General features: G+C 36.2%; 1 protein-coding gene across 9 annotated transcripts in view; it reads right to left on the reverse strand.

Annotated features, from left to right (window-relative positions):
• TANC2 (tetratricopeptide repeat, ankyrin repeat and coiled-coil containing 2) overlaps positions 1-25199 on the reverse strand; it is a 369309-nt gene that overhangs the window by 242824 nt on the left and 101286 nt on the right. For 8 of the 9 annotated variants that reach the window (XM_025436730.3, XM_049114606.1, XM_025436738.3 and 5 more), the window contains one exon: positions 14615-14686. In XM_025436730.3, the coding sequence (XP_025292515.1) occupies positions 14615-14686 (72 nt within the window). Of the gene's footprint in view, positions 1-12659; positions 12923-14614; positions 14687-25199 lie in introns of all 9 variants that reach the window. The other variant, XM_049114608.1, reaches the window with a different exon arrangement.

Genomic DNA, 25199 nt, shown 5'->3' on the forward strand with positions numbered 1-25199 from the left:
AAAAAATGAAATACTTATATGTAATTCTACAAAAATATACAAGAACTATATGAGGAAAACTACAAGAAATCTGATGAAAGGAATTTTAAAAGATCTAAATAGATGGAAAAATATTCCACATTCATGGATAGAATCAATACTGTCAATACTGTCAAAATGTCAGTTTTTCCCAAATTGAGCTGAGTCAAAGCAATCCCAATCAAATCCCAGGAAGTTATTTTTGTTGATATTAGCAAACTGATTCTGAAGTTTAAACGAGAAGGCAAAAGACCCAAAAAGCCAACTCAATATTTGAAGAAGAATAAAGCTAGGGAACAGACATTATTGAACTTCAAAACTTACTATAAAGCTACAGTAATCAGAATGCCTGAGTGGCTCAGTGGTTGAGTGCCTTTGGCTCAGGTCATGATCCTGGGGTCTGGGATCAAGTCCGCATCAGACTCCCCACAGAGAACCTGTTTCTTCCTCTGCCTATGTCTCTGCCTGTGTGTCTCTCATGAATAAATAAAATCTTAAGAAAAAAGAGGGAGAGCTACAGTAATCAAGGCAGTGTCATGGTGGTAAAAGAACAAGTCCTTGTAGGAAAATGGAAAGCCCAGAAAGAGACCCACAAAACTACGCTGATCTTTGACAAAGGAACAAAGCCAATACACTGGAGAAAAGATAGTCTTTTCAACAAATGATACTAGGAGATCTAGACATCCACAATTTAAAAAAAAAAAAAAAAAAAAAAAACTCTAGACAAAGACCATACACTCATCACAAAAAATTAACCCAAAATGGATTATACACCTAAATGTAGTATGTAAAAATATAAAACTCCTGGAGGATAACACAGAAGAAAAACTAGATGACCTTGGGTATGGCACTGACTTTTTAAGATATAACCCCAAAAACATGATCCATGAAAGACTTAATAAGCTAGACTTCATTAACATTTTAAACTGCAGCTGTACAAAAGACATGTGTAATAAAAGGCCATTATCCAAAATAAATAGATCCAACAAGAAGATGAAAAACATAGTTAAAACAAGGACAAAGGATCTGAATAGACACCTCACTAAAGAAGATATCTAGATGGAAAATAAGCACATGAAAAGATGTTCAACATTATATGTTACTACAAATTAAAACAGGTATCTCTACACATCTACTAAAATAGTCAAAATCCAAAACACTGACACCACCAAATGCTGACATGGATATGGAGAAATAGGAACTCTTATTCAGAGCTGATGGGAATACAAAATGATGCAGCCACTTTGGAAGACAGTGTGGCAGTTTCTTATAAAACTAAACACACACACACACACAAAAAAAAAAAAAAAAAAAAAAAAAAAAACCTAAACATACTCTTAAGTCCTCCTTCATATATACCCAAATGAGTTAAAAATATATTCACACAAAAAACTGCACATGGATGTTTATAGCAGCTTTATTCATAATTGTCCTTCAGTAGGTGAATGTTAAATAAACTGTGGTAGATCCAGGAAAGAGAATATTATTCAGCACTAAAAAGAAATGAACGGGCAGCCGGGGTGGCTCAGTGGTTTAGTGCCGCCTTCGGCCCAGGACCTGATCCTGGAGACCTGGGATCGAGTCCCATGTCGGGCTCCCTGCATGGAGCCTGCTTCTCCCTCTGCCTGTCTCTCTGTCTCTCTCTGTGTCTCTCATGAAAAAATCAATAAAATCTTTTTTAAAAAATTAAAAAATAATAATAAAAAGAAATGAGCTATCAAGTCATGAAAAGACAGTGAGGAACCTTACATGCACACTACTAAGTGAAAGTAGCTAACTGGAAAAGGGTATATACTATATGATTCCAATAGTCTGACATTCTGGAAAAGGCCAAACTATGGAAACAGTGAAAAGATTAGAGGTTTGCAGGGATTAGGGGGAGGGAGGGATAAATAGAGTACAAAAGATTCTTAGGGTAGTGAAACTATGATATTATAATGGTAGACACATGTCATTATACATTTGTCAAAACCCATAATATATATAACATCAAGAATAAACCCTATTGTAAACTATGGACTTCGGATGATAATGATATGCCAAGGTAGGGTCATCTACTATAAACAAAGGTACCAGTCTGGTGAGGGATGATGATAATGAGGGAGGCTATGTACATGTGGGTCCAAGAGGCATCTGAAAACTCTGTACTTTCCATTCAGTTTTGCTGTGAACCTAAAACTACTCTAAAATATAAAATCTATTTTTAAAAAAATTTAAATGCACAAACAAAAAAAAAATAAAAAGAATGCCTCGAGTAGCTATCTGAGGACTGAAATAAATAGTAGCAGAGGATTGGGAAAAGAGTGCAAAATATTAAGTGGTGATGAGTTTACCGTGTTATTTCCTCAGATACCTCCTGACCTGGACACCTAAAACTCAGAAGTGTATTCCAGGTAAGAAAAAGCTCCAAGAAAATCTCTACCTAGTTGGTAAGGAGTAGGAAAGGGGGCCCTTATTGGTTTGAGAGACTAGGGAAATTCCTCTCCCCCCCCCTCATCTTCTATCAAAGTGTCCAGGCAATTCTATTCAGCAGCAACACAGAGATGGTGACTGGGCAGATACCTAACAACCTGGGAGAAAGAACCCTGTTCTCTGACCCCAAAAATTGTGATCCCACAAGTCTGAGGTGAATCCTTACTGCTTTCTTCCCTTTTTTTTTTTTTTTAAAGATTTTATTTATTTATTCATGATAGTCACACACACACAGAGAGAGGCAGAGACATAGGCAGAGGGAGAAATAGGCTCCATGCAGGGAGCCTGACATGGGATTTGATCCCGGGTCTCCAGCATCGTGCCCCGGGCCAAAGGCAGGGGCCAAACCGCTGCGCCATCCAGGGATCCCTTTTCTTCCCTTTCTATGTCCTTTTATCTCTTGATCTAGATACAAACAGTTAAATAGGAATTGAACATCAGAATGGGAAAACTAGAGTCTGTGTTTTAGCAAGAGTGCTGAGGAGAAAGGGAGCTGGAAATTGTTCATGAGATTGAGGTGAGAAGGGATATCAAGAAAAAAATCCCATCAGGTTGTACAAGAACTTCTGGGCTCATCTGAGCTCTGAACAAGATGTACCACTACTTTGATCCCAGAAGGGACACTGGATCACATTTATGAGACCCATCTAAATAGTACTGCAGATGCTTAGAAAACAGAATTGACAATGGAACTACAGCCCCCAGAGGGCAGGCAGGAACCTGTGTCCTGAACAAATTCTGGTTGACTGCCACTGACCACACCAAAAAAATCAACATTCTCCTTAAGCCTTAAATAAAACCCACACTCATGTTCAAAATGTTCAGAATATAATCCAAAATCATATGGCATATGAAGAAACATGAAAAGTTCAACTGAGGAAAAAAAGTCCTTAAACAGCATTCCTGAGATTACACAGATGTCAGAATCAAAATCAAAGACCTTAAAGCAACTATTATAACAATGCGTCAGTAAGTAAAGGCAAATATTCTTGAAATGTACAGAAAAAAGAAAGTCTCAAATCTGGTGTATATTTTACATATACAACACATCTCCCTTCTGACCAGCCATCTCCCTTCTGGGCAGCCACACTTCAGGTATTCAATAGCCACATGTGGCCAGTGACTACTGTACTATACAGTGAAGTTCTAGAACTATATCAGAACTAAGTTCAGTCTCTAGAGATAAGGTAAAAGTGTGATCCAATCAGTAAACATTGGAAAGATCCAAAGGTAATAACTCTTACCACATCCCCATTCAACTTATCTATATGGCCTATACAAAAGATAGACAAATCTTGAAGAATGACAGTGTGTTTTTGTAACTTATTCAGGTTGTGACTCCCACTGCTACTACAATTTTAGATGTGGTTTTCTTGCTAAAGCAAATTAGCATATCCCTGACACCCAGTTTGCAGTTATTGACCAAAGAATGAGATAATCATATGCAGTATGCATTCAGTTGTCAAGATCAGCTATATATTTTCACTGTCCTACCTTAACTGTCCCTCAATTTCATAGGACACCTTTACTGTTCTATTATATGGATAAATTCATGATGATTAAACTTGAACAGGAAGCAGCAACTGATCTAGATATTGTGGTGAAACATGCATGACAGAGAGTGGGAAATAAACCCCACAAAAAATCAGAGATCTTCCACACTGTGAAATTTCTTTAAGCCCTATGGTCTTGAGTGATTCAAAATATCCCTTCCAAGGAATGCTGCATCTACTCTCCCTTACTACTGAGAAAGAGGTACAATGCCTAGTAGACCTCCTTGATTTTTTCTAAGCAACCTGTACCTCATTTGGTCATGCTACTGTGTGAACCATTTGCCAACACTGCTGGATGTGAGAGAGGCCCAGAACAGGGGCTTTGCAACAAATATGGGCTACTTTGCCTCTTGGGTTATTTATTTTTTTTAAAGATTTTATTTATTTATTTATTTATTCATGAGAGACACACACAGAGAGCGAGAGGCAGAGAACAGGCAGAGGGAGAAGCAGGCTCCATTCAGACAGCCAGACATGGGACTCGATCCCAGGTCTCCAGGATGTCACCCTGGGCTGCAGGCGGCGCCCTGCCTCTTGGGTTATATAACCCACCAGAACCAATGTTACTTGAGGTTTCTGTGGTAGACAGGGCTCTTGCATCATTATTGTAGAACTTTAGTTAAATCTCAGGGAAGACCTCTACTATTTTATAAAAGAAACAAAACAAAATATATGCTATCTTATGTAAGAACTACTATCTTTCTTGAAAATTAGCTTTTGGCTTACCATAGGACCTTAGAATAAATGCATGTGACCCTTGGCAGGCCATCATGAACTAAGTATTGTTGAACCAACAAATCAATATGCTTGGGTGTATAGTGCAGCACTTCATCAGCAAAAGCAAAAAGTGTACATGAGATTAGGCTTGAACAGGTCCTAAAGGCACAAATAATTCACATGAGCAAGTGACCTAAGATGCCCAAAGTTTCTACTCCTGCTATAGTTTCTTTTCACTTAAAAGATCTTAATCTGGTAAATTCTCTAGTACCCTCTCACTGAAAAGAAAGAAAGACAAGACAAGAAAGAAGTCAGGCTTCTTTACTGATAGCTCTGTAAGATAACAACACACTACAGATGACAACACTACAGCCCCACTTTGTGGTAGTCTTGAAGGCATTAGGGAAGGGAAACCTTTCTAGTGGCAGAAATTTGAACAGGGTACCTTGTTGTTCACTTTGCCTAGGAAAAGAGATGACAGAGGAACTCACTCATGGAGAGTATTTAATGGATATTCAGAGATTTGAAAGGAATAATTAGGAAACTTGTGACAAGGAAATCTGGGGATGAGGTATGTGAATAGACCACTTGAAAGGGCACAGAATATGGAGCAATTTATGTCCCATGTGAATGCTTACCAAAGAACAAACTGCAGAGAAGGTGCTTAACAACACAGCAGGTTAGATGATCTATTTGGGGGACACAGTCCATCTTTCTACCCAGCCACTCTAACCTTGCTCAAAGGGCTCATTAACAAAGCTGCCATGGTAGCAGGGATGGAATTTATACATGGGCTCAGCAATATGGACTTCCACTCACCAAGGCCAGTATGACCAGAGCCACAGTTGAGTGTCCAACATGTCAAGAGTCCATGCTTGCACTGGGGATGAGGTGGGTGGATGCCCTCAATATATGGTTCTGTTCACAGGATGGTCATTTCTAGCCCTAGTAATTTCCTCTTCCTTCTTTAATAAATCAACTACAGATTTAAAATAAATATTCTTTATAATATCAAGGTTTTCAGGTAGTCTTACTCTGCCCCCTTGTGGAAACCAGGTCTTTAATCTCACTAGGAATAAGACTTACTACATCCAACATGACTAAACAAAAAAAACGTATTTACTCAATAATAACTTTATCTGAGACTTTACTAACACGTTTCTTCTTCACTCTTTGTTATTTAACTTTTATGGCCTTTCATGAAAGATCACTAAGTTTTTCAAAGAAAGAGGTTTTATGATTTTTAATCTCTTGCCAGAAAAACTTAGTTAAGAATATTTTAATCAAAATCTTTCTAGATGTTTGGGAAGATAACCTTTTCCAACCTTTTTCACTGTCCTGCTTTTATTCCTTTTCTTTCATAAATATGGATAAGCAAGGAGAAGCTTCTACAATGTTTCTAGTGTTAACTAGGCCAATTATCATAATGCTAAGTAGGATACTTAGTATGGTCTGACACAAAATGTGCTTGGGGTTGCAAATTCCAAGATTTTTAAGATGTTACTAGATAAATGATTATGAATCATTTTGAAAATCTGAACACTCATATATGAGGAAATGGTGAAATAAATTATGGGTTGCTTATGCTGTGAAACATTGTACAGATTTTTTAAAATTAGAATTTAAGTATGCTCCTGGAGGGATGGCCATGCTATACTGTTAAGAGGGGGTAACAGAACTAAAAATTTCATTTTAGTTTTTTTTATTTAATTATTTTTTAAGATTTTATTTATTTATTCATGAGAGACACAGAGAGAGAGAGAGAGAGAGAGGCAAAGACACAGGCAGAGGGAGAAGTAGGTTACATGCAGGGAGCCTGACGTGGGACTGGATCCCAGGTCTCCAGGATCAGGTCCCAGACTGAAGGCGGCACTAAATCACTGGGCTACCGGGGCTGCCCGCATTTTATTTTTAAGTCTTTCGGTACACACACACACATACACCTTCACACACACTCCTGCATATGCCAATATGAGCTCAGGGGAAAAACATGAAAGGATATAGACTTGGTTACATTAGGATAGTGGAAGGGAGAGAAGCCTTACTTAACATGTTCTTTTTAAATGTGTACGTTGTTGGTGAAAAGTAATCTTTTAATTAGTAAAATTATTATAACTCACATTTTAAAAAAATGACTGAAGTATATGTAAACACATTCTGATACATCCCTAGAAGTTCAAGGTAATAAAAAATTGTTGGCTAAAGGTTCAATTTCAAGTTTAATTCTATGAAAAATGAGTGTTATACAAAGAATAATCAACATGAAGTTAAATCTCAGAAGAAATATAGGACTAGAATAAAGGCACTTCAGAGGGATTTATCATTTAAGGTCAGATCTTTTCTTCCAGGCCTTATCCAACCATTAATAAATTTGTATTTTAAACATCAGAACAGAAAGGTTCTAAGTACATGATACCAACAAAGCTGATTTGAAACTTTTGGTATAGATTAGTATAAAGCCTGAAATATTTTCCTACTGAAAATAATACCTACTTCATAGCATTATTCTGAGAATTAAATGAGGATTATGTGAAAGCACCTCACCCAGAGCCTGGCACATATGTATTTTTTTTTTTAATTTTCAAAGCAATATATGTTGAAAACTAAGTAAATTTTTTATCACAATGATAAACTACTAACACAATACAAAATTTTGTTCATTAGTGATGCCACCTAACCAGATATACTCTTACAATGATACACAAATGACACACTAAATACTGAAATAATTTTCCTTACTATTTTATATAATAAAAACACTGTTGGTTTAATAAAGGTACCTTTGTAACTTATCAAACGGAAAAATAATTTGTATATGTTTTAAGAGCATGAACATCTCATTTCTACTAAATATTTTACTTATTAGGAAGGAAAGAAAAATAATCAGAAGACATCACATTTGACAATTTAGTGTATTATTTACTATAAATGCACCAGCATGTACTAATCAAATAAAACTGGCTACAGATAATGGGAATCATGCAAAGTCAAACACTATACAGTTTCTCAGTCCTCCAGCACAAGCTGGTCATTACCCTGGAACTGGTCATTACTACTGGAACATTACTAAATCAATACACATTTTGTATATCAAAGCCTAATGTCTGCATAATGCTATCCTTGCAAAAGTAAATAAAAATTGGGTTCCAATCATATCACATTGGCTCATGCATTTATTTAATATCTAGAACCAAGTAAGTTCTGTTTATATATGGAAGAACTCTAATGAAAAATCATTTGCTGCATAATATGGAGCTAGTACATCAAAACCAATTCTGATGAAGCAACACATTAAATACAGAACCAGCATTCCTAGAATTGATAAGCTTCCTTGGTCAATTTGATAGCCTAATTGTAAGACAGTAGCACTGTGCTAGATGCAAAAATCCTACTGTTAACAAACTCCTAAATTACCAGGAAAAATAGAGATTCAACAGACAAGACTAAATGCAATAAATAATACATCTCAGTTATATACAATATGCTATACTGGAAAGCAGAAAATAATCACTCAACCTCAGAAGACCTTAACTTAGAAGAAGCTTAACTAGCACAATCAGTCTTACAATCATATGCCAAGAAAAAAAAAATCATATGCCAAGAGCCTCATTTCACAAAACAATAGATAGTTGATATTCTGGTAAGCTTTCTACATTCAACAAAATTCCTTACACTGCTTTACTTTTTAAAGTTACATTAAGTAACAGAAGTGAATACTGAATCAATATGCGGCCTGGGCATATCCACATTCCTTCCCAAACACCCTAGGTGCCTCTTGCTCATTCTTTCATTCAACAAATACTGACAAATTCATATATGTTAAGTGTTCTAGGGCAAGAGTGGTAAACAAGACAAAGTCTGCTCAAATGAAACCTATTTTCTAGTAACTGAGACTAAAAAAGAAAAAACACATATATAAGTAAATGCATAAATAATTATTTTCAAGTAGTGATAAATACTATGAAGGTTAGGGTTGGGTATTTGGTCACAGAAGGCCTCCTTGACTAAGCAGAAGCCCTTTATTCAAGAAAGAGCAAGTTTACAGGCCTTAAAAAGAAAACACTCTTAACATGTTTAAACAAAAAGGCCAGCATAGAGGAAACAAAGTAGACAATGGAGGGAGTGGGAGGGCACAGAGTCAGAGTACTAGGAAAAGGGCAATTCAGGTAGCATCCTATAGGGAATGATAAAGGCAATGTGATAGGAGGCTACTGAGGAATTTTATTTCAAGTCTGGGGAAATATGTGATTTAATTTATTTTAATAGCGCACTCTATCACATGGATAATAGACTATAAGTTGGCAAGGCAACTAAGACACTATTACAGTAGTAAAGGAAAGAAATAACGATAGTTCAGACTAAAATGGCAACACAGGTGGTGCAGAATGACACAAAAGTATTTTAAAAAGAGTAAATTCTTAAAGCATTATAAAATAAAACAAAAAGCCAATAATAGAGGAGAAATGTTAAGAAATCCATGGAAGACAGAAACTAGATGCAATTGGAGTGAGGAAATTATAGCCCAGAGCATGTGTAGGAGGATAACTGTGAAAGATGAGCGTGTTTCCAGGTCTGTTTTAGGCACAGAAGCAAGAGATGCAAGGAGCAGGAAGTGCCCAGGGGTGGCAATCTGAATGAGTACAGTAGGACCAGACTCACTGCAAACAGGCATCTCCCATCTCCATTTTATAAGCAAAAAACATCATAAGTCTCTGACCCAAGCTAGAGCAGGAAGTGTGGTTATGTTTGAGTCGGAATCCACTGTACCTGAGAGACAGATCAGAGGCCAAGCTAGCTAGTTAACACACAGGAGAGAGCCCTCCATGCCTAAAGTTAACACACAGGAGAGAGCTATCACACAAAGAAAAGACATCTCACCAGACACCTTTCCTTACATGTCTGCTATTATTATTGAAGAAGATACTAAATAGAAACTGAATCCACAATTAGGCAGGGCAGATTATCAAGTATTATGTACCTATAGAGGCAAAACAGTTGTTTAAAGTTAGTGTTTGTTCTGAACAGACTGCCATCTCTTCTGGCCCATTGATATCTATGGTATTATCAACTGTTAAATAATTTGAGTACCATCCCTCCTGACAGGCAAACACAAAATGTAATAAAATGGAAGAGTGCTAGTTCTGGGTTAGGATGGAATAAGCACACTCCACCTTAATTGAATGTAACTAAAACCCCTGAATGTAAATAAAAACCTTGGAAAGTAGAACAGCAATCTGAAGACTGTGAAAAATAAATAGTAGCAGGCAAAGTGTGGAAAAAACCAGAATCTGAAGGGTAACTAATCTGTAGGACAACCAATTCAGTGGCACATTTCCTAATGTTTTTTTATGTCCCCAAACTCCCAGCTCAAATTCAAAGAAAATCCAAATCCTGGAACAGCAGAGCAGGGATAGAAAGAGAGATGCAAGACAAGTCTCTACCTGGTTAGGCAGGATGAATGAAGGGAGTGAGGGTGGCTCCATATGGGACTGACGGAAAATTCCTTAGCTTTTTTTTTTTTTTTTTACCTTTTGCTTCCAGCTCTTCCGCACCACACCCAATCCCCAAAACCTATTTCACTATTGGCTGCTTTCTCTCTGAGGGATGGGACCAGAACAGTGCTATAAGGAGTATGACAGAACTGAAAGGAGAAATAGATAAAATAGATAAATCTACACTTAGAGTTTGAGATTTCAATATTCCTTTCCTAATATGTGAAAGAATGAGCAGACAGAAAATCATCAAAAGTAGAGAAGACTGGAACAACACTATTAATCAACCTGACCAGACTGATATTTATAGAACCTTCCACCCCAAAAGAATATAATACACCTTTTTTTTTTTTTTTTAATACACCTTTTTTAAGTGCATACTGAACATAAGATAGATCATTTCCAGGAGCATAAAACAAGTTTCAATAAAAAGTAATTCAATTCAAAGAGTGTGTTCTTTGACAACAACGAAATTAAATTAGAAATCAATATAAGTGGGCAGCGTGGGTGGCTCAGTGGTTGGGAGTCTGCCTTCAGCCCAGGGCGTGATTCTGGAGTCCCAGGATCGAGTTCCACACCGGGCTCCCTGCATGGAGCCTGCTTCTCTCTCTGCCTGTATCTCTGCCTCTCCCTCTCTCTCTGTCTCTCACGAATAAATAAAATCTTTAAAAAAGAGAAATGGAATGAAAGAGGAGACATCACTGAAGATTCTACCCATTTTTAAAAGTTACTCAAGGATAATTGAAAAAAAAAAAAGGATAATTGAAATAGTCATATTCTATTCAAGACATTTAATTTGTATCCTAAAACTTTCCCATAAAGAAAATTCCAGGCCCAGATGGCTTCTCTGAGAAATTCTATCAAACATTTAAGGATGAGATAACACCAGTTCTACACAAAATATTCTAGGAAAATTGAAGAAATACTTCTCAGGGCGGCCCGGTGGCTCAGCAGTTTGGCGCCGCCTTCAGCCCAGGGCCTGATCCTGGAGACCTGGGATTGAGTCGCGTGTCGGGCTCCCTGTATGGAGGGAGCCTGCTTCCCCCTCTGCTTCTCCCTCTGCCTGTGTCTCTGCCTCTCTCTCTCTCTCTCTCTCTCTCTCTCTCTCTCTCTGTGTGTCTCTCATGAATAAATAAAATCTTAAAAAAAAGAAATAATTCTCAACTTTCAGCTGGTTCTAGGAGGCCAGCATTACTCAAATACCAAAATCAAATAAAGGCATTGTGCGGCAAGAAAACTAAAGGTCAATATCCCACTTGACCATAGATACAAAAATAATAAAAATTGCTTAAGCAAATCAAATCCATCAACTGCACAAAAAGAGGCCACATACACCTGATTTGCTCACTGGGCTCTAGAGTATTGTTTCCCAACTATAATGGCCCAAATCAAATACTGGAAATATTTGTACCACACTGGAATAAAGTGATAAAACAGGCATGGACATCAGCTACCCCAGACCCTGCCCCAAGGACTGAGCACTTATTTTAAAGAATATCTCCTTTCCTACACATTATTCCCCTGAATTTAGAACTGTTTTTTACTTATTATTTCATGTGTATGTCACTAACCCTAAACTTTTTGCCAATTGTTTAAATTTTTCTGAAAAGTAATTAAACGCGTCAGGTTTCTATCAATCTCATTTTCATGGAGACAACTCTTCCCGAGGTTTCTAACCTAAATCCAATCTGGTTTGATTGCCTCCCCCGCCTCCACCTCTCATTGTTATCCTAAATATTTCTTTACTTTTCTCCTTTGTTGAATTTCCTATTTCCTACAACTCATTTCTCATTTTTGATGGATCATAGCCTACATATTCCTAAGAAAGAGTACAAGGCAGTCAAAACAAAACAAACAAGCAAAACCTTATATGTCTTAAAAGACTGTATTAGTTTCTTTTATTTCTTTAAGGATGTTAATAATGGTTCCATTATTTTTCTCTGCAAAATTTCTATTCTCTCCAAGTTGCTTTATTCTATTTATTTTAATCTCTATCTTCATACAATAGAGGGTTTCCTCAAATATCTAAAGTAACCCTTGGTTAGTTGCTAATATTTAAAAGAAGAGAACTAAGAGACTGAGAGCTTTGATACATAGAGTTATCTAGCTGGGCTGTTTTTTTAAGGAATCTCTGATGGTTACATTTTGTGTCTTTCTTTTCAGTCAGATTTTTCAGAAAAGACTGCCAACCTCCTGCCAACCTCCTGCCTAACTGCCAATATTCTAGTGTCAGTAGGATAAAGACAACTGGAATCCAATTGTCTTATTTTCAGTATAGGACTGCCCTCAACTATGCCTGGTAGATGTCTCCCAGTCTAGAATCTCTATTTTATTCCAAAGAATAAATTGCTGGGTTTTGCCAAGGTTTAGAGTGGGGAGTTGGGCACTTGCCCAGCTGACTAGTTACCTAATTTTGAGGAAGAGGTCTCAGGAATCAAGTGCTTCTTCAACTGATTTTCAGCCAATCTTCCTTTCATCTCCATTTCCATATACTACCATTCTTGAGGTTTTTTTTGTAGCTTCTGGAGTTACCCTCAGGTTGTTTTCTTGATTTCCTCTGCTATTGAGCTTAGGGTTCAGTTTTTAATTATTTATATACTCTCCAGTTTCTAAAATTGTGTTGATGTTGGCTTTTCACCAATCCCCCTTTACTGATCTTTTAGCAGGTTTCTGGAAGGAGCAAAAGCACAAGTCTGTGTTTATCTCATCTCTTTACTCCTTTAGTACAGATGCTCATTCAGCTCAATATAGATGGCTTTCTATTTATTTCTGTCTTTTGAGTAAAGAGATACTACAAACAAAATCTCCGAGAAGGTAAGAAACACGTTTTAACTATTAGTTAACTCTGATGATGATTCAATTCCCAGTAATTTCTAATGGAGATCAGGTAGCTGTGTTCAAGGTCATGGAGATCACTGATTTTGATGTTATTAAGTTCAGCTTTTATTATTAAAACTTAACTACACTTGATTTGAAAAATATTTTAACTGACACAGCCCAGGGGCCATATGATAAATGAATAATTGCTTACATCTCTATGACATTTAATATAAATGATGATATTTAATAAAAATTAGTATAATTTTTCTATTAATTTCTACTAATATTATTTTTAAGGTCTCTCATACGTGAGCTTATTTTCTTTCTTTTCCCCCCCAGGTTTATTGAGATATAACTGACACAACATTATGAAAGTTTAAGCTTGACTTGATATATACTATAATTCATTTTAAGTTCTTTTTTCATATAAAAATATGTTTAAGGAGAAAAATCAGACAAATTCCTGATATAATACCATGCACATTATTTAAAAATAAGTAAGTACTAGTAAAAGTTAAAATTTCCAACCTGCATATATTATTACTCTTTTCATTCTCCAACAACTTTATAAATATAGCACAACTCTAAAACTTGGGAAGAGCAAACTTGGAGAAAAAAGGTAATAGGATTATGGGATAAATGAACCAGGAACTTTTACAGGATTAAAACACCATAACATTTGTAAATCAAAGCTTTCTTTTATTTATAAGTAAAGATTCTCTAAAAATCATAAATCAGTCAAAATGACTGCCTGAAATTTTGTAATATATTCATCAATTTGGGTTCTCAATTCACTTTCTCTCAGAGATCATTTCATTCATTCAGCAATATTTATTTAGTAACTCCTATATGCCTGGTACTTATTCTTGGCAGTGGAAATACAGTAATGAACAAAACAGACAAAAATCTCTACAATTATGAAACATGATTGTAAATAAAATAAATACAAAGATGATAAGTACTACGAAGAAAAAGGAATGTGGGGGAACTAGTCATACAATTTTAAATAAGATAATTAGGGAAGGCCTATTTCACTAATACAGGATGTTTTTACCTAGTTTGAAAGTTATTTCAAAAAAACAGTTGAAAGCACATATTAAATTTCAAACAGAAGGAAAAAATAAGATCCTAATTGAAGATAGCAATATAAACAAAAATAATTTCTTCTGAGAGAGCTAAGATAACAAATATTGTATTGATGAAATTTTTAAAAGCCAGTGTGTTGATATGAATGTTACTGTTAAAAATTTACTTTTGGTTATATTCCAAAAGTGATATCCAAATATATATCACAATGCTCCAAAATTACTTTAAACCTTATTAAGGTATTACCATTTAAAAAATGACATGAGAAAAATTTTCATTTTATCTTAAATAAATGATATCCTATAACTTTTAGAATGCTACACTTAAAGCCCTAAAGGAGAAACTAGAATATCTAAACTAGACCCAGGGAAAATCTCAAACTTCAGACTAAGTACTAGAAAGGAATAGCTGATATCTTTTCTTTTTAATCTAATAATAAATTTAACAAAAACTTACCTTGCCCAGAGCGGCTTTGGCGAGAGTCTACACTTGACTGTCTTCGATCCGGTGGTTCCTCGCTCCCTCCATCTGTATAAAAGTAGAAAGGGCATAAGCAAATAGATCACGGAATTGATGTAGTATCTCCTATGGTACCATCCGTATCTTAAAACTGCAATACCTAGGGGTGCCTGGGTGGCTCTGTCGGTTATGCGTCCAACTCTTGATTTTGGCTGAGGTCATGATCTCAGGGTTCTGAGATCAAACCTTGCACCAGGTTCTGCACTCAGTGAGGAGTCTGCTTGGATTTTTCTCCCTTTTCTGCCCTCCCCCACCTGGCACAAGCTCTGCCCTCCTCTCTAAAATAAATTTTAAAAATTTTAAGATTTTTATTTATTTATTTATGAGAGACACACAGAAAGAGAAAGGCAGAGACACAGGCAGAGAGAAAAGCAGGCTCCATGCAGGGAGCCTGATGTGGGACTTGATTCTGGAACTCCAAGATCACACCTTGGGCTGAAGGCAGATGCTTAACCACTGAGCCACCCAGGCATCCCTAAAATAAATAAATTTTTTTTAAAAAAAACTATATTTATCATTTGTTTTCATTTCTTATGATCTTAATCATTAAAATATTTGAGGATTTTTTCCTATATAAATCAGAAGTTCTTATCCATATTATTGTGAGGACAGTTTACACTCTTCTCTGGAAGCGTAGAGAAAGTCAAGGTGTTCTTTTTCCCTACCCCCAAACATATACACTCTACTTCGCATGTAATGAATAATGTTATCAACTCTGAAGTTCACTCATGGATTCCAGTATAGAAGCCTTGATTTAAAGATTTACAGCAATGTCTAAATTAATTACAGCTGCTTATTTATTTAAAGTAGGTCAAGTAATCCCCCAGGCTGTATGTTTTACTAATAAAAACTACATTTATATGTCTCATGAGAGATAATAAGAAAATTACATAATACATGAAAGAGCAATATAAATCAGAATCAGAAAAACTCAGAAATGAGGAGACAGAAACCAAGAAAAAACTAGAAATAAAACAGTCATTTCAGTTCTGAAGACAGCTTAGAAAACAAGTGTAAATAAACCTAACAAGAGATCTTAAAAGAAACAGAAAATTGGGGCATCCAACTGGCCCAGTTGGTTGAGTGCTGACTCTTGATTTCAGCTCAGGTCATGATCTCATGATTTTGAGACTGAGCCCCAGGTCGGGCTCTGCCCTTCGCACAGTCTGCTTAAGATGCTCTCTCTCCCTTTCCTTCTGCCCACCCCACTGCGCCACTCATGATCTCTAAATAAATGAATAGATAAAATCTTTAAAAAAAAAAAAAAAAGAAAGGAAAAAATCTTTAACAAATTTTAAAGAGAGAAATTAAAAAGGATTTTCAAGAAAGTGACAAATATCAAAGACAGGTGAAGAAGATTTGGCATATGAAAGAAAATAAGGGGAAAAAAAGAAGTTCCTGAAGGAGAAAACCAAAATGACAGAACAAAACAAATATTAAAAACTGTAATACAGGGAGTGCCTGGGTGGCTCAGTTGGTTAAGAACCTGCTTTCAGCTCAGCTCATGATCCCACGGTCCTGGGTTCAAGCCTAACATCAGGCTCTCTGCACGGTGGAAAGTCAGCTTCAACCTCTCCCTCTGCCTGCTATTCCCCCTGCTTGTGTGCTCGCTCTTGCTCTCTCTCTCTCTTTCTCCCTGTCAAATAAATAAATAACTTAAAAAATCTATAATACAAGAAAGCTTTCCAGAAAAAAAATGTGTATATGTATGTATGATATAGTTATATATGTGTGTAAATACATATATACATTCTCACACATATATGTATCTACAGTATATTTGAAACTACATATTGCAAGAGTATCTTGTGTACTTGAGATAATCAACTTAGAGCAATGCACCAAGACATTTTTTACTAAAATTATTAGACTTTAAAGAAAAAACAAATCCTTTGGCCATTTAGGTAAAAGCATCACATGATTTATAAGAGAAAATAACAGAAAAAAAATGAAATAGTATATTTAAAATACACAAAGAAAACTTGAGCCAAAGATTTTATATCCAGTAAAACTTACCTTTCAGTATAAAGAGCAAAGACAAACTGCTATCAACATGCAAAAACTCAGAAGATACTGTTCCTGTGAGCTCCTCCTAGCTCTACTAGACAACTAGCTATAGGCAATCAAAGTGACAGGAGAGACATCAAAATAAGGGCAGATAGTGAGCACTAAACATACAGTTGATCATAGAATTAAGACTAAAAGAATAAACAGTTTTTAAGGAGAGAGATTACAGAATATAAAGGCTATAAAGTCTGACAATGTAGGGGATCCCTGGGTGGTGCAGCGGTTTCGCGCCTGCCTTTGGCCCAGGGCGCGATCCTGGAGACCCGGGATCGAATCCCGCATCTGGCTCCCGGTGCATGGAGCCTGCTTCTCCCTCTGCCTGTGTCTCTGCCTCTCTCTCTCTCTGTGACTATCATAAATAAATAAAAATTAAAAAAAAAAAAGTCTGACAATGTAGACGCAGGACAATCATTTAAAAAAAAATGGGAGGAGACTGAAGAAGCATTAAAAAAAAACAACAAAAAATTTCAGTAAACAAAATTGGTGGCAATGATGTTCTGAAGCCATTCTCTTTATAAAGAGGGATAAAGCAAATGATTAATTATGGGATAGTCTAATGTTTGGGTTTTTTAAATGTTAAAAAAAAAAAAAAAGCTGGTTTAGCAAAGGAAATGTATTAGGTGAACCTGGACTATCCTGACAAATTTAGTTGCAAGGAAGCTATGAAAGACAATAGACAAATAGGGTCATACCAAAAAGACTCAGTGAAGAAGCACTCACTGGTCATGAGATCACAATGATGTTTAAAAAACAACACCACACTAACCGGTCACTTTCTAAGGATAACAGGAACCCAGTTTATTATTTTGAAATCTGGGAAAAAGGAAAGAATTAAGCAATTTGTCCTACATTTCCACCATAAACTATACTGGTAGCCAAAGAGTATATAACAGAGATCTTCTATAAAATCATTCCAGACAATAAATGGGAAATAAAAGAAAAAAAATCAGAATATCACCATTTCACAATGAATTGATAGCTCCAGAGGCACAGGGTACCAATGACTAATAACCAAAAAAAAAAAAAAAAAGAGTAAATAAAGCCCAGACATTACATACCTCTTGATGATAGGAGCATAACAACTACAGTTTTCAATCAAACTTAAGTCTGGTCAAACCTCTGAATGTAGCTGTCACTACATTTCAAGAAAAATGAAGGACAGAGGAAAATGTTGAATTGTTTCTGAGCGCACAATCAATAAAAATTAGACTGGGGAAATTTTTACAGGTCAAATAACCTAGGTCTTTGAACAGATTAAAAAAAAGTTATTATGCAGTCCTAAATTATTGTGGAATAAACATTCATTTTATCAAAATACAAAACTGTACCAGAAATCTGTGGCATCTTAAATCAGGATGTATGAATACAGTACTAGTCACTTTTCCTTCCCAGTAATTATTTAATTTTTAAATGCAAGTATCTTTCTTTACTTGGAAATCAATTACAATGAGCAACATTCATATTTAGGCAGGTCTTAAATTTTCATTATTTTGATTTTTTCTATGTGGGTAAAATTTTATACATATAATTTGTTTTAACATCAAAACATGCTCTTAAAATGAGAGAAAGTAATATGAATAAAACACAGACATTTCCTCTTATCAGCACTGTCTTCCTTTTTTTTTGGGGGGGGGGTTGTATTTGTCTATTCATGAGAGACACAGAGAGAGAGAGAGAGGTAGAGACATATGCAGAGGGAGAAGAAGGCTCTCTTTAGGGAGCCTGATGCAGGACTCTGATCCCAATCACTGGACTCCAGGATCAAGACCTGAGCCAAAGGCAGATGCTCAACCATTGAGCCACCCAGGTGCCCCAGCACTGTCTTCCTAAACAATAAGAGGCAAAAAATAAATAAAACTTAGGCTTCAAATAGTATTAAATCTGCATGATCTGTGGAATGTCAAGGTATCAATAAAACAATTCACAGGAGAAATATAGGCAAGAAATGGTTTAAGATATAGTTTTGAGTGCGCACGCCAGTGGAAAACAAGACCAAAAAAAATCACCAATTTGATGCCATCATAATCTAAAATGTTTTAACTGCCTAAATTTTCAAAATTAAGTGAGAAATACATTGCAATAAATTTGAGCAATTCACTCCCCTAAGACTGAAACCCTATAACCAACAGTGTCTTACTCCAATGGAAACTAAGCATAAGAGTTGAGATTAACTCTCAGGTGAAAATAAACAGTTAAAGATTGTTTAAGAAGAAACTCATCTCTTCCCCAACATGATGTAGGAAAATAATTTCAACCTCTTTTAAAAAAAGTACCTGTGGTATGCTTATGGAACCAAGAATCCATTATACAATATAGCAAGACTACAATGACACATAGTACTTTAAATGTTTTTGCTTTGCTTAACACACAATTCCTTCAGTACAGAGAAGACCTCCCACACAAGACACTTATATCTACATTTATGGACAAAACAGAACCTTCAGTTGTCAAGCAAATCAAGTTATTTGCATAAGACTGATTACCTCACACCTGAGTGTATAAGGTAGGACTAGTCTGTGTCTATGAAGTAAGAATTTACTCATCAAACTTGAGTTAAAGACTTACTTCAGATATACTATGAATTTTGCAGAGGAAAACACCCTGATGTAACAGGTACAGAAATAAAAAGACCTGACTCCAACTCAAGTGCTAGCCTTTAAAATCAGAGCTTAATTTTCCTGCTTCTGAGATAGTCAGCAAAGAACATTTGTGTTTTTTTATCTGCAAATAATATGCAACAATATACTTTAATACTAAGAAACATAATGGATTTGCTATGCCCATTATTTCAAAGAGGAAAATGCCACTGGAGAATTTACCTCATAGGGTAGATGTCTTTCAAATGAGGTGTATTAAAGCAGCAAAATAGTCCTCCTAAAGAAATACTAACCATATAGGGATATTCAATATGTAGTGATTCCTATGAAGGAACTTTAAAGTTAGAGAAAGTCTAGTAGCAATGCGCCTAAATAATTCCAAGAAAAACTTTTTCTTTCCCGTAAGAAGGTGATACTTTAAATGATTCTTCTTCTCAACCCAGGATCAAAATATTAGAGTTGAAAAATTAGCAATTTAAGTAACTCTGAATCTGGTAAGCCAAGCCCATCTTGAGTGTTCTCGGCTAAATACTGTGCTAGAATAAATAACAGATTAGATTTTATGAATGAAGATTTTGAAGTTGGTTGCCTTCAATCCTCATTTGGTAACTTAAATATACAACCCTAATAGAAGGCATGGGAGGGGTATTAAAGCTGTAAGGAATACAATTCAAATAGATTAAAGTTTTACTATTCAGGTGTAAACTCTGGTGCCTTTTACTAGTCAGGCATGAATCTGTAAGAACTGTATACACTTAGTGCCAACAAAGGCAGATGTAACTGGAAGGTATGAGTGGGATCTTTTTAAGATGCAAAAGAAGGGGATCCCTGGGTGGCGCAGCGGTTTAGCGCCTGCCTTTGGCAGAGGGCGCGATCCTGGAGACCCGGGATCGAATCCCACATCGGGCTCCTGGTGCATGGAGCCTGCTTCTCCCTCTGCCTATGTCTCTGCCTCTCTCTCTCTCTCTCTCTCTCTCTGTGACTATCATAAATAAATAAAAATTAAAAAAATAAATAAAATGCAGAAGAAGGACCAGGAACATAAGCTAGATTTATTTATTAGCCAAAAGTCACTTATGAATAGGTACATAGATAAGATGCTTCCTGGCTACATAAGACAAAAGATGAAAAGCAGCTCATCTGTCTGGGGTAGAAAAGGGAAAAGGAACCACAATTTATTTGTCCCAATATCTATTCTCTGATATCTACAGTATCAGAAAGATATTTACAACATTATCTCATTCAATACTAATAACAATTCTATGAAACAAGTATGATGCCCATTTTAAATGTAAGACTGAGACTCAGGGAAGTAAAGTGACTCCCTCCAAATCACACTGCAGTCCTATAATTCAAATTGTCTAGTTTCAAAAATCTCTGCTGCTCTCTACTGTAACAAAGAAGTCATTAAGATGGTGGTAGGGCATCCTGAGGGGGAAAGGGAGCAAAAGTGGACAGAATTCAATTCAGAGGCCACTACAAAAATCCAGAAGAATGAACACTTGGAGCAAGGGAGCAGTGGAGGTTGAGAGAAGAGGTCAGATTCTGGATATATTTTGAAGGTACAGCAGAAAGAATCTGCTGTCAGAAGAGAAAAATAAAGAAATAATCAAGGGTGATTCCAATATTTTGGGTCCAAACAATGGATGTGCAATTATATTGAGATAGGAAAAATTGTGAAAGAATAGGTCCAGTGATGAGGAGAGTATCTGGAAGTCAGGTCTGGACATACTAAGCTTGCAATGCCCATTTCGTATAAAAGCAGACATGAACATACATATGCCACCAGTACATAAACTCCTTTATTTTATTTTTTTTTAATAAACCACTTTTAAACTGTATGACATCTCCACGGAAGGGAGTATAGATAAGGGGAGAGAGAAAGAGAGAAGTCAAAAGACTAAACCTTGGGCCTGAATCCAACATGCAGAAGCTGGTGGTATGAGAAAAAAACTGCAGACAATAAGAAGTAGCAACCAGAGAACAGAGACAAGACTAGAAGAATACAGAAGTCAAGTAAAGAAAGAGATTCATGAGGGTGCCTGGGTGGTTCAGTCAGTTAAGTACCCAACTCTTGATCTCAGTTCAAGTCTTGATCTCAGGGTTGCAAGTTCAAGCCCCATGTGGAACTTCATGCTAAGCATGGAGCCTACTTAAAAAAAAAAAAAAAAAGAAGCAGCACCAGCATTTCATCGAAGGAAAAGATCAAATGTTGATAGGTCAAGTAACATGAAGATTGAGAAGTGACCAGTAAATGTAGTCGATGTAGATGATTTAACATGGTTCCTGTGGAGTGGAAGATATGAAATTTGATGGGATTAAGCTCAAGAGAGATTAGAAAGAATTTCCTGAAAAAGTCTTATCTCTCTCTAGACATGGAAGACAACCCATGGAGACCTTGGATATTCTGGGTGGCATCTGAATAAACACTAGGATAAAGTTAACACTATGAAAATTAAGATAGAGGGAGACACTAAGGTCCTTATTAACACTGGATTACTGAAGAAAACTATCCTATTTCTGGTTTACAGTTATATAAATCAATAAATCCTTATTATCATATAAACCAGAGGTCAAATCTGGCCTGCCACTTACTTTTGGATAGCCAATGAGCTAAGTAAGAATAGATTTTACGTTTTTAAATGACTAGAAAGTTAAAAGATTAATATTTTGTGACATAAAAAGTATATGAAATTTAAATTTGAATGTCCATAAAGTTTTATTAGCACAGAGTCATGATCACTCATTTATATGCAGTTGATGGTGTCTTTTACACTATAATGACAGGGTTCAGTAGTTGCAACTATTATGGCCTGCAACACCCAACATATTTGTTATCTAACCCTTTAGAGAAAAAGTCTGCTAACCCCTGATATAAGCAATTCTAAGACAAATATTCTATTACCTGCAACCATTCTCCTATACTCTGGCAGCACCAAACTACTTGATGATATTCAAAGGGGAAATGGATTAATGAGGCCTCCTCATTAATTTATTAACACTATCAATTTATTCACACTAACTCCTCTACCTAAAATGCAGTTGCCTCTACTTAACAATATAAGGAAATCGTATCCAATACATATTTACGGGGCTTGGTGTCTAGCACAACTAAGCTGGACTCAATTTAAGACCTTAGGAAATTTAATTAACTTCCCTGAACCTCAATTTCTTTATCTGTAAAGCTGATATTAGTAATCTCTTTGGAGTTGCAGTGAAAAACAAATGTGGTAATGTATATAAAACACAGCATGCCATCTGGCACTAAGTAAACACTTATTAAATGATAATTGGAATCTTCATCTGTCATCATCATGATCAGTAACAACATCCGTTCACCAAAAGATGGCTTAAATATCATTTTCTTGGGACCTTGGATGGCTCAGCAGTTGAGCGTCTGCCTTTGGCTCAGGGTATGATCCCAGAGTCTCGGGATCGAGTCCCATGTCAGGCTCCCTGCATGAAGCCTGTTTCTCCCTCTGCCTATGTCTGTGCCTCTCTTGCTCTGTGTCTCTCATGAATAAATAAATAAAATCTTTAAAAAATATATATCATTTTCTTATCTTGTCTATAAGATTTTTGGGATGACTCCCACTAAGAATTAATTGTTCCCACTTCTGAGCTTCTATAGTACATTTGTGGAGGCCGAGAAAAATTAAGGCCATCCCACCTAAAGTTCAGCATTAGCACAAGGACAGCCATCTTAGGTCCCTGTGAATAAGAGCTGAACTTTAAGGGGAAAAACTGCAGAATGTCCTCGGCAGGTAATCCCATATCAGAAAGACAACAGAGCTCAGAATTGCCCTCGGCAGAGAATCCCATATCAGAAAGACAACAGAGCCCACGCCCGTGGTAGAAAGTCCCATCTTAGAATTCTTCCATCCCTTCTGGAAATCCCCTAGACCAGCCTATAAAAAACCCAGCTGTAACCCACTTCGGGGTCCAAGTCCCTGCTCCGCTGTGTCGGGTATACTTGGACCCAAGCTGGAGCTTGCTAATAAACCCTCGTGCGCTTGCATCGGTGTCGGCTCCTTGGTGGTTTCTCGGATTCGCAATCTTGGGCACAACACATTATGCATATTTGTTTTTATACTACTAACATACTACATAAAGATTAATTATTTACATGACTATCTTTGGGCTAAGGTTCAAAGTGGCATGGCTATTCTCAAAAACAAAACAAAACACACTGTTGAATTAATTTTGCCAAGAGCCAGCTCTAAAATTAATGCATTCATAAAACCAAACCAAGTTCAAGGGAATAATAAGTGGTACTGATGTGGCTTGAGACACAGTTTAAGAAGTTCAATGTTTTTACTTTTCTTATCTAAACTATTACTACAATAAGAAAAGTGGCATTATTCTAAAGCACAAAGACCTTAACCTCCACAACAATCTCAATGATCTTAATTATCAATAAGAATTTTCATAGGTAAGTCCAGACCCACCTGAAAGTTATTTCGTTCTTAAGAAAACATCTATAGTGTCTCTTCCTCTAAAGAAAAAAGGAAGCATGCTATCCCAAATAAAAAGGATTTAACAATGCCACCAATACTGTAGCTAATACTTTTCAGATTCTCATAGATCTAGCTCATATACTCTAAGTACAAAAATCAACTTCCCTATGATGAGTTATCAATTTATATTTGCCCTGTGTGACTATCATAAATAAATAAAAATTAAAAAAAAAAAAATTAAAAAAAAAAAAAAAAGGGATCCCTGGGTGGCGCAGCGGTTTGGCGCCTGCCTTTGGCCCAGGGCGCGATCCTGGAGACCCGGGATCGAATCCCACATCGGGCTCTCGGTGCATGGAGCCTGCTTCTCCCTCTGCCTGTGTCTCTGCCTCTCTCTCTCTCTCTCTGTGTGACTATCATAAATAAATAAAAATTAAAAAAAAAAAATTAAAAAAAAAAAATTTATATTTGCCTAAGGTATCCAAAATTGCCTAAAGTATCCCAGAAAGTCTGATCTGTAGCTTGAGAAAAGTTCTAAACACAGAACGCTTTGATTCTCATGATGGAGCTATGCATCAACGATGATGAGTAATAAAAGGAAAACAAATAGACTTGCTAATTGTAAATGAAGCAATCACCAGTAATAATGTCAGTATTTTTTTTTTAATGTCAGTATTTTTAAGCCTGATGACTGTGCTTTCAAGGTGCACAATGAATATATAAAATGTCAACCCAAACACAGAATTAAATAGAGCAACTGTTAAAAATCAAGGTATTTTCAATTACATATTTATTTTTTATTTTTTATTTATTTTTTTAAGATTTTATTTATTCACGAGACACAGAGAGAGAGGCAAAGGAAGATGCAGGCTCAATGCAGGAGCCCGATGTGGGAGTCAATCCCAGGACCACAGGATCATGCCCTGAGCCAAAGGCAGACGCCCAACCACTGAGCCACGCAGGCATCCCTTCTTTTTTTTTTATTAATAAACTTTTATTTTAGAATAGTTTTAGATTTACAAAAAAGTTGCTGAGATAGTACAGGGAGATTCCATAAACTCTACACCTAGTTTCCCCCTTAGATTAGTCATTTGCCAAAACTAATGAATCAATATTGATACATTATTAACTAAAGTCCACACTTTAGATTTCCTTATTTTTATTTAATGTCTATTTTCCATCCCATGATACCACATTACATTTAGTCATGATGTATTCTTAGACTCCTTAGACTAGTTCCTCAGGAATTTTTGTTTTAACTTTGACAGTTTTGAGGAGTACTGGTCAGGAATTTTGTAGAATGCACTCAGTGGGGTTTGTCTAATATTTTTCTCAGATTAGACTTGGGTTATAGGTTTAGAGGAGGAAGACCAAGAGGCAAATTGCCATCTTCATTATTTAATT

The sequence above is a fragment of the Canis lupus genome, chromosome 9 (assembly GCF_003254725.2).
Source record: "Canis lupus dingo isolate Sandy chromosome 9, ASM325472v2, whole genome shotgun sequence".
NCBI lineage: Eukaryota > Metazoa > Chordata > Mammalia > Carnivora > Canidae > Canis > Canis lupus.